Source organism: Channa argus, chromosome 4, assembly GCF_033026475.1.
Source record: "Channa argus isolate prfri chromosome 4, Channa argus male v1.0, whole genome shotgun sequence".
In the NCBI taxonomy this organism is placed as follows: domain Eukaryota; kingdom Metazoa; phylum Chordata; class Actinopteri; order Anabantiformes; family Channidae; genus Channa; species Channa argus.
This window is the reverse complement of record NC_090200.1, coordinates 19,439,698-19,450,161: the sequence shown is the minus strand read 5'-3', so window position 1 is coordinate 19,450,161 and position 10,464 is coordinate 19,439,698. Positions and strand designations below refer to the sequence as shown.

Genomic DNA, 10,464 nt, shown 5'->3' with positions numbered 1-10,464 from the left:
AATGATAGGACTTTCTAAACTTCCTGTAACCTTACCATGTATGTCAAGGGCTCTGTTTTTATTGAGAGGATGTTTAAACATCTCACATTCAGTGTTCCGGTTATGTTGCCAAAGGATGTGAGTTATGTAAAGTATAATGTTATTTGCCTCTCAACGTGGAAGGAAGTGAACCACTACACCCTGTATTGTTTTCTTTTTGCTTCAGGTAATGTGAGGGTGTCATGAAGTGCTAGACACAACTGCCTCACCCTGCAGTTTTGCAGCAGCATAATTGCTGTGGCTGCTGGCGTGGGAGGCCTGGATGTCTCTAAGTTGTTATTTGAGATGAGTCAGGTTACAGGTGTGAAAGGAAAGGAATGTCTTTGGTAGAAGCGATATCTTTAAAGTCTATATAATAACATATAATTAAAACGTTCTTATAAAATCTAAGAAAAACACACCATGTCTGCAGCTTTTTTACCCTTCTCATTGCTTTTGTCCACTTTTTCTGCCCAGTTTAGTCACTGCTGGATTCCCATAGTCCCTGTCATTACCAGCCATTCCACCAGGCTCCCACCATACACCATGTTTTCATTTGCTACAGTCTATTTCTTTGTTGCCTTTGTCTTTGACATCCAAATTGTATGTCACTCTCATGTTTATGCATATCATGTAGTACGTGCACAAACGAAATGAGGGTGGAGTTAGCACTAAAAACGCTGCTTCAAAGTGATTATTGTAGTTTTATATGGCATCTTTTCCTAAATTTCTAAAGCCACGGACAGTAGTTCTACTCTGTGCTACCCTCATACGCACAAACATGTATTTAACATTTTAATCACTAAATCTTGCCACACTAACACTGATGAATTTTCTCAGACTTTCATGTAACACATTTGTTCACCATCTTTGTAAGGAAGAATCCTGTTTAGGCTCAGTTATAGCACATTTTAAAGCAGTTTCTTAGAGCTGGAGCGTTGTTGCAACAACTGAACGGTTAAAAGCGATTTTTCAAGTAAAAAAACACAGCTGTCAATTCTGCATGTTTGTTAAAACAGAGATTTCTCTAAAAATCTGGTCCAAACACACAGGAAACAGATTTTCCTAGAATAAATCAAAGTAGCACTGCCATCAAGTTATACTTTTGTCAAGGACAGAAGGGATAATAATGTCTGTGAGAGCTGGAATTGCCTGGCTTGCTCTCCTGCCAAGATTTGTATCCCAGCCTAAGTTTATAAAATCCTTAAGTACTATATCCTTGAAATCACAAAAGCTAATTAGATTATACAGTATATACACTGTATAATTATCTCACACTTTTATACCTGGCCCCATTCTTCTGTATCCTATACTACCCAACCCAATGCCAACTCACCTTCAGTAAGGCATGTCCAATCTTGTTCAAATGACAATGACACTGCAAAGTCAGCCATAAGCTCACTAATGTTTGTCTCTAATAAGCTCGTCTAACTTCTCTCCTCTAAAGAGAGAGGCCAGGACCTGGATGCAGCCCAAAATGACTGTCTGCCTCTTATGCCTGTCTACATAACCGCATGCCTGAGTGTCCCCCTCTCATACCTTTACTCCTGATGACCTATCTACAGTACTTAACCGACTGACTGTCATGACATTTGCTCACAGTTACCTTTAATCATTTCAGTGTAACGGTGTAACATTATGGACCAAGGCAAGCTGGAGCATTTGTGCAGTACAACTGCCTCCTATGGTGGCACAAAGTGCAATTTACATAGAAATGACCAAATTACTGAGTACCAGCAAAGCCATTGGTTGTTACCATACGCAGCTCTCTGAGAGGGTACAGCCTCCAGCCAACACTAACATTCACAGAGCAAGTGGTCAGCTAGCAGGGAGGAATGTGCCGTTTCAGCATGTTTCAAGTATTTTGTCATCAAGTATTACACATCCCCCTGTCCTTCTTTGTATTGATTCTCTCTGCACTTCAGGCATTGGAAGGACAAAGCCTTCACGACCACTGTTGGTAAAGTTTCTTTGCAACGTTATTTATTACACATTACTTTCCACGGGAGTCACTTGCTTGTTTTTTAGGTAGTTTTGCAAAATAACACAGACAAGCAAGTTAACCAAAATGTTAACAGATAGCTCCGTGGTGTCAAATAGGAGTGAGGTTTTATAGCTGCTAATCTGGAATAAATAATGAAATGTGTCGGAAAGGCAGGTCTGCTAAGTGCTGCAGCATTTGCATACACCTCTTCAGAATTAGAAAAAGCCCTCATCATATCCATGTTAGGCAGACATAACCATATGTCCAGCCAGCTAATTTGAACCAATCAACTCTTTGTCTGGTTGTGGAGCTGATTTATAACACTCCCCCTCACTATATTTGCATAAAAATATCTTAATTACGGCCAAAATCTCAGCTAGGTGCAGGTGGCCAGGAGAAAGACACATTCCAACAGCAAAATGATAGATTATCTTCCCATGAATGTGATCAGTTAGTCTTTCTAGCAAAAAACTGGAAAAGCAGTCATTTCCATAAGCATACTAATTCACATTTACATAGAAATGAACCCAGATGCAAATGAGCGAAACAGTATGTACTTGAAACTGGTCCCCTGGATGAAGTATCAACAGGCAGCACCCTGAGGAATACCAAAATCCATCAAGCACATCAATCAAATGCTGTGCAACATTCCAGTTCAAGTAAGGTTGAATTTAACAAGGGGTTTACAAGAGAGCGAATGTCATAACTGTGTAGATTAAATAATTTTTTAAAAAGTAAGCTTTTTGTAACTAAATGTGCTGTTTGTGTGGAAGGGCATCATTGTAAAGTAGCTTCATGCACTTTTTGCATCACAGAAGACAGATTTTAGCTGTAAAAAATGTATTTTTCATCCCAAACTATGGCGGTAGGCATATTCTCTTATGAACTAAATTGAAAATCTTACGGGCTTATGACGTCCTGCAGGCTATGGTCTGACATTTTAGAGAAAGAGCTTGAGGGATGAAGCATAACAAATAGGATGGAATTAAGTGGTGAAATTAATCAGGATTTATTTTTATGTATGCTATGACTGGCATGAAGCAAATCGTATTAAGGCAAAATAAAGGGAATCTAAATTGAGGTTAAACAGTTGTGGTTTCACAAACAGTTTGATGGATAATAAGTAGATCTCATTGTTTATTTGTAAACATACTGTATACTATAATATTGCTCCAAATCTAACAATAACAATAAAGCAATAAAAATTATACAATGACAAATATAAAAAATGTCATATTTCTGTGTTATCCAATATAAAGTATTTCTGTCGAGATAAACTACAAAAACTCTGTGGTCTGACTCACTGGTAGTCACAACAGAGGAGTTTGCACAATGAAAGCAACACTTTTGCGATAGTAAAGGACATGTAGTATGTAATCTGTTTTTAAAATCTACTAGCATGCTGCCCTAGGAGAGTGGACAGCGGTGGGACAGATACATTAGTCTGCTCTATTGCATATTATTTACTGTGGCAGAGCTCTGAAAAAAGAATTGTCCCTCAAAAATGCAACTTTATTGCCAAAAGACATCTGTCATCAGAGTTTAGAGATAGCTCACGCTCAAGGAAAGAGAAAGCTGTCATGTAGTTTGACATGATCATACAGAACACATTCATGAATTCACCTTCTCTTTCTGACTTTTTCCTATTACTTTTCAAATTTTTATTCACTTAACATCACAACTATGAATCTACATGAATCTCACAACATGTGATTAAAGATGATTACTTATCAGCAAAAAATACTATCCATTTTGACATCTACATAATAATTAACAAAAAAGGCATCTTTGGATTTCAATTTGAATTTGGACATATGCCTCCTAAAATGGAAACACAGGAGGTCATTAAACTTTTTTCTCCCCTTATTAGCTTAGGCATGTACAACCCCTCACTCGCCCACCTCTGTTACTCATTATCTTGTACTTTTGTCCTGACCAAGAATGGTCAAAAGGCCCTGACCAGTATAGACAAAGCCAAGCTTTGTGTCAGCTCTCCAGGCATCGATGTGCAGCCTTTACCACTGCAAGAGCCCCTACAGTTGTTGCCCCAGCCCCTCAGTTTACCCTTGATGGCCTGTAGTCACTCAACTGTGACTAAGTGACTCTCCCCAAAGTCTGTGTCGTGTTTCATAATGAAATCATTCATTCATGCACAGGAAGTTTTCCACACTTTGTAGCGGTGAAAGAATTTTCCTCCACTCACACATGGCAGGTCCTCTGGGAAAGGGACAGTCTAAGTCACTTCCTCACCTGATGTCAGATTTTATTTTTACACTCATTCATTCAGTCATTTCTTTTTAGGATCATGCAACTCAGTTTGGCGAGAAACTGCTTTATCTTTTTACATCAAGTGTAAGAAGTAACAAAAATGTCATTAACTGTGTCCTATTCTAGTTAGAGTGCAACTGTGGCGCAGGATGTAAAGCGGTCATCCACCAATAGCAGCTCCCCCATCGGTGTGTGTGAGAGAATGGGTGAATGAGAAGCAGTGCCAATAGGTACAAAAGAGCGATATAAGTGCAGATAATTTACCATTACAATGTTGTAGCTCTGTCTTCTCTATTAAATATGATGTACTCTATTCTGCAGGTTTGACTGAGCTTTGTCTTAAAGGAAAAGGTCAACATTTTGGGAAACAGCCCTGTTTAACTAAAGACCGGATTATAGTTTCCAAACTGATAGTTCTCTTATGTCATTCTGTCAGTGCAAAAGTTCTTGCAAAAGACTTTTTTTTAAATTATTTTTTTGTCCTTTCGGCTCATCCCGTGAGTTCAGGGTCGCCACAGTGGATCATTGTCTACATGATGCTTTGGCACAGTTTTTACACCAGATGCCCTTCATGACGCAAGCCTCCTCCAATTTCTACTGGGCTTGGACTGGCACAGCACAGCTGGGGATGGGAATGGGCTGTTAGGGTTCAGTGTCTTGCCCAGAGACACTTCGGCATATAGCTAGGACTGGGGATTGAACCATTGATCCTGTGCTACAGGTGCACCCTTCTTGGAAAAGACTTGATGGTGGGGAAATCTAGTTCTGCCAATTTACCTGTTACCAGCACCTCTAATGCCTACTCGTCAACATTTTGTAAGATACCAAAAAGTCTGAGGGAAAAGTCTGATATGTAAACCTCTAAATTGTTGTGAACATGCTGTTTGACAGGTTCAACACGCAAGATATATGTATTTTTTTTTTGTTTTATTTTGAGCAGCTGGTAGGTGGATTTTGTTTTTGACAAAAAAAAAAAGCTACTTGTCGCCAATGTGTTTGGTAAGACAAACTAACCAACTATTTTGTATTGGCCTTGTAGTGACCTGGTAGTTTGATTTCTCATCGAAGTCTCAACAAAAAAGCTACAGTAATAAGTATTCAACAAGAACATGCTGTCCCTTAGATGTTCAATATTAATATCTTTCTTTTAATATAGCTTATGGGTAATCCAGACTCTTCTGGATTTGTTAAAAATCACAAAATAGTAACTCAGCCAACTTTGACAATGGATTGTGTACACAGCTGGGACTTCCTCCATTTGCCTGGCTGAGAAGTGTCTGCGTGTGTTTGTGTCCATGGAGATGATCCTCCCTCAGCTCCTCTGGAATGTTTGCAATGTGCACATAGAAAAAGAAGATCAGCTTGAGTACCTGGGGTCTGTGCTCAGGCCTGCTGTGGGCCCCCGGCTGTATGACTCTCTGATCTTGTGATTCAGTCACATAGAAATCATGCACATCTGGAATTAAACATGCACCACTGTCATTTACAAGGGCATAAGTAACTACCATTTCCTCCATAATAATCAACTACTCTGGTGCCACAAGCTAGGACAGACTGCATTCATTAGACCATGTCACAAAGATATGTGCATGGAGATTTTGTTGCTTGTGGGTGAAAAAAGGAGGGGGTGGGAGTGAATGAGTTTGTGTGTTGATCTGAAATAAGCCAAGCAGGAACAGTGAGGGAGGAACATATGTGAACAGTTAAAAGGGTGATTAAACAACCTCTTTGATATCCGCCATTAGTGTGATTACAGCTGGCATGGTCCCGGCAAAAAAATGGCTTTCTTGTTCGAAGGAATTCACAAAAAAAACGAATTAGGAAAATTAAACTTTCATTTTCCATTTACCAAACAAATGAAGTTGACAGTGATGTTAACAGTGAAGACAGATGCAGAGCAGGAAGTGTGAGATGTGGGGGGAATACGGGAGGAGGGAAATGGTGCAGGCCAGGAGGAAGGGCTCTGAATCTGGCTTGGACATGCAGACCTCAGTTTAGCATTGTGTTTAATCCCTGGTGTCTGCAGCTGGTCATAAATCTCTTTGCAGTGTCCAGCATTCACAGATAGGCTTAGTGCACTGTGCCCAGCTGCAAGTGCAGCCTTTGCAACCCCCCCCCCCAGCACAGTCTCACATACTAACCCTCCACCCGGCACACAGCACATTAGCATGGCTTGCTTTCCTCTATATAACAGTCAGCGCACATATTGATCCCCAAGTCCCTGTTAGAGCTGCACCAGGCAGTTATTGTGGAAAAAGCCCCCAGTAACACCTGCTTCAACGTCTGCTGCTTCTCTGCTATTTAGTGACCGAGCAGGGAGAAGCACAACTTACTGACACACGTGCTGTAAGCCATGACAAATTGAACCACTATTTGAACAAGATGCCCTCATCCTCTCATCCCACCCGGAGCTGTATAGACAACAGCGGGATGCCCTGGAGTTGGTCGTATATTTTAAAAGAGTTGTAAAGGAAACCATATGAGGTGCAGAATAATGAGAAGCTGGAAAGAATTAGGGCTCCAAACGTTTGATCACTGACTTTCCCTCTGATATGCTTGTGAGTATAGAGTTAGAAATGAGACACAAAGCTGGACCTATGGCGGAACTAATAGGGAAAGGAAACTACCAAAGGACTCAAATTAAAGAGTGATGTAATGGTGTGAAGTGAAAGCAGATAGTAAAAGGTAAAATAATACACCTGACCTCCAGGCAGTGAACCCACACTTTTTCTCTTGAATTTCTTTCTCTGTTAAATATTTGGTCTCTAAAAAACTGTAAATAAAGCTCTCCTCTAAGAGCAAAGCTCTCCTTTATTGTGGGCTTGGCCTGTCAGCACTAAGGGAGTTTTTTTTTTTTACTTTCAGCTCAACAGATTGAACCAATAACCCATCCGGCCTGGGTCATAGATTGAAAACTTATATTACTAGTGGCTGATATTCTGCAATCTGTCTTAAAAAAAGGAGGAAGTTTTGACATAGTCAGGGAACATTAAAACCTTTTTTAAAGGATGTCAAATGATGTCACTTGTCTCCTTCGTTCATCATTCTCGATCATTGTAAAGGGGATTAGAGATTCTTGATGGAGCATGCCTGTGGCTGACAGAATGGCTCGTGGGAAACTGTGTGCCAGTTCAAAATTCTTCAACCGCACTGTAACCAGCAAGTACAGGCACCTTAAACATCCCAGCGGATCACACAAAATATGTTAATATTTGACGTGCTCTAATAAGGCATTTAAGTAAAAACTGCATACAAAACAGGCAGATAACAATTAAATTAAATTTTACTGTATTTATCAAAATGGACAAGAGATGTTTGGAATGTTACAATGGACATTAAATTAGTTGAGCATCAAAGATCCAAAACAGGTTGGCAGACAATATTTACAACGTATTTACAACATGTACAATGGATATGATACACCTGTGACTTTAAGGCTGAAAATGCAATTCAAACACAATTACAAGAGTGCAGGTGCTGCTATGACAATGCACTGTGCAAACAATTCTCTATAAAAAGCGAGCCAGGTGTCAACAGGAACAGAAATACAGTATTGAAAAGTCCACTTATGTTAAGGCTTTGGAGTTTATCATTATAATTATTGAACACAAGGCCAAAATCCAAACACACACATTAAGGGCTGCATTATGCCCAAGTCACAAATATAGCCTAATCTTTACATCGAATCCTACTCAGGTGAGCAACAGTGAAGTAAGACAAGATAAACTGGCCTCAGTCTTTTCTCTTCGAGGCATACAGGTAAAATCTCAGCAGGGAGCTTAGAAACATGTGTCAAATTTACTAATTTATAAAGTAGGCAACACATTCTATTCACAAGAGGTAGTTCAAATGGATATTCAATACACTTTTGTGTAACGCGCAGGTGTGCCAATCGCGTTTGCACAGCTCGTTATGATCATGTGCAGACAACAAATCCCGTCAGCTGTACTTGCTCAATGTTCACAGCTGGCTGTACTTGCTTTTGCATTGCAAAATGTGTTTATATAATCTGTCAATCCTGTCCTGGAGAACACCAGCGTGCTCGTCAGACAGAAATCCTAATTCCAGAGACAAAGGCTCGCTGTCCCTGTAGAGCTCCAGCAGCCTTTTCCTGGAGTCTCTGCGCCTGTGCAGCTCCGCCACACGCTGCGTGGTCCTTCTCCTGAACACACACACGGAGCTCAGCACTGTATTATGATATTTCTCCCACATGTTTAAGACCCGAAACCCGTGGACGAGTCCTGCCTCGTTGTCAATGAACACAAGGTCGCCATGAGGTGTTTTGAGGAGGTTGTTGGTGTCCCTCTCCATGACGCGCGAGTCCCACTGCAGGCTGAACAGATTGCTGACAAGTCTATCGAAGTTTGCGGTCAAGTAGTCGAATATGATTAGGTCGGTCCATTGCATCAACTCCAGCAGTTCCGCTGTTGTCTTGTTCCAGAGGTCCCCAAGCACAGGATGCAGCCCGCTGCTCTCCTGTCTGAGCGGTGCAGGTGTGACCACCCCGGTTAGGTTGGAGACCCATTCAGTAAGAGAAACCACAGCTCGGTCACTCCACTGTAAACCATCTATCCGTGTGCGCACTGCCGCCCATTGTTCATTGTCACCATTCAGCTGAGATAGTACTAGAGGGGGCAGGTTTGTGATGCCTAGCAGACTGGCAAGGTAATATGTCAAAGTTTCTCCCTGCACCTGATCAGCGTTTATCCCGTATCGCACACACGCTTTGCTCCCATCTGCAAAAGTGGCGAGCTGATTGGATATCCTGCCGCATCCAGGCTCAAGCTTCGCTATCCGGTACGTCCTGGCCCTCTCTCGCCAAGCCCGAGCATATTGCTGCGTGAAGCCCACAGGGAAGAGATCCTCCAGCCACTCACTCCAAAATATCCCATCCTCCACCGGCGTGCCTAACTTGACCGGGCCCTCCCGCCGCGCTGACCTCTTGTTATCCCCATTCACATGGAAATTTCGATTTCCTGCGGAGACGGTTTGATCCGTGAGGTTGCGAGCCTCGGGTTTGCCCCCTAAATGCGGTTTTTGTGCGCCTGGGACAGCAAGCAACGCCCGGAAAGTTTTTGCTGAGAGGTCCACTGGGAGACCTTGGTGAAAAGACCCTTCGCCCGGAACTGGGAACCTCCGCTTGTGTCGCTCCAAACGGGTTTCCAGTGCGCTCCAGACGTAGAAGACACTCGCAAGGGCGCAAAGGAAAAGCAGAGCGAACAAGTTTGCTGAAACAGCCCTCATGGTATAGACCAACACTCCCTTCAGCGACAGTCGGAGCTCCAGTAGATTTAAATAACATACAAAAATTTTTTTGACTTCAATCCACAGTTGAGCTGGAGCAGCGGTTTTTCGCCCCTGTGTCCTGTAGACTCACAGAGTCCCGTGGCTCACACGCGGTCTGTTTGAGATCACAGAAAGAAGAGGATCTCCGAAACAGTGTGAATCTCATCTCCCGTCCTGTCCGGGTGCCTTGTCATACCCACCCTCTGCGGGAAGGCATTTCGGATCACAGCGGATGTCCTTTATCGAACATTGTAGCCCGCTGGCATCGTAGGAGCTTTCTGTCCGTATAGACCTCTCGTTTTTTTCATCCCGCTTTCTCTCTCCTCCGTTCGCTGGGTGAGTTTGATTTGTGGTGGTGTCGGCTGGCAGAGAGACACTAGGCGTTGAGACACGTGACTCCAGTCCCGAGATGGTGGGCGGATCGTGGGAAGGAGGGTTCAGAGAGGATCGGAGCGGAGCAAGTGCACCGCGCTGCGTTGTGTGTGTGAGTTTGTGTGTGTGATGTTAAAGTATTGGGCATTGGCAAACGCAGCCATTAGAATAACTGACACTCAGAACAGAAAAAATGTCACAATTTTAAAGAAATTATAGTCGGTGTCTGTGCACCAATAGGTCAGTGAAGCACTGGGAGGCTGGGATGAAGTCAGGTTGCCCAAAACCAGTTGGTCCACGTTTTAAAACGTTATTTCTGTTTATGGCCCCCATAGCCAATTATGATTCAGAGGACTTTTACATACTAAGTACAGCATGAGCACATAATTCAATTGTTTTGGCTCTCATAACACTGGATTGGTAATGAAAGTAGATCCAGGTCAAGCTGCTGACCTGAAGCAGTTTGACTTGTGGGTATGTAGTAAGACATTTTAACATGCCCAACTTTAGGACATGGATGCACGATGCAAGACACA

At 42.3% G+C, this 10,464-nt stretch overlaps 1 protein-coding gene across 1 annotated transcript; it reads right to left on the bottom strand.

The window, feature by feature from the left end:
• Positions 1–7,535: 7,535 nt before the first annotated feature.
• Positions 7,536–9,972, bottom strand: fjx1 (four-jointed box kinase 1). The gene has a single exon (XM_067501957.1). The coding sequence runs from the start codon at positions 9,512–9,514 to the stop codon at positions 8,231–8,233; it is 1,284 nt and encodes a 427-aa protein (XP_067358058.1). The 5' UTR covers positions 9,515–9,972; the 3' UTR covers positions 7,536–8,230.
• Positions 9,973–10,464: the final 492 nt, after the last annotated feature.

What these genes read in the sequence shown, in the direction of transcription:
- fjx1 (XM_067501957.1), bottom strand. Translation starts at nt 9,514, where the DNA reads ATGAGGGCTGTTTCAGCAAACTTGTTCGCTCTGCTTTTCCTTTGCGCC.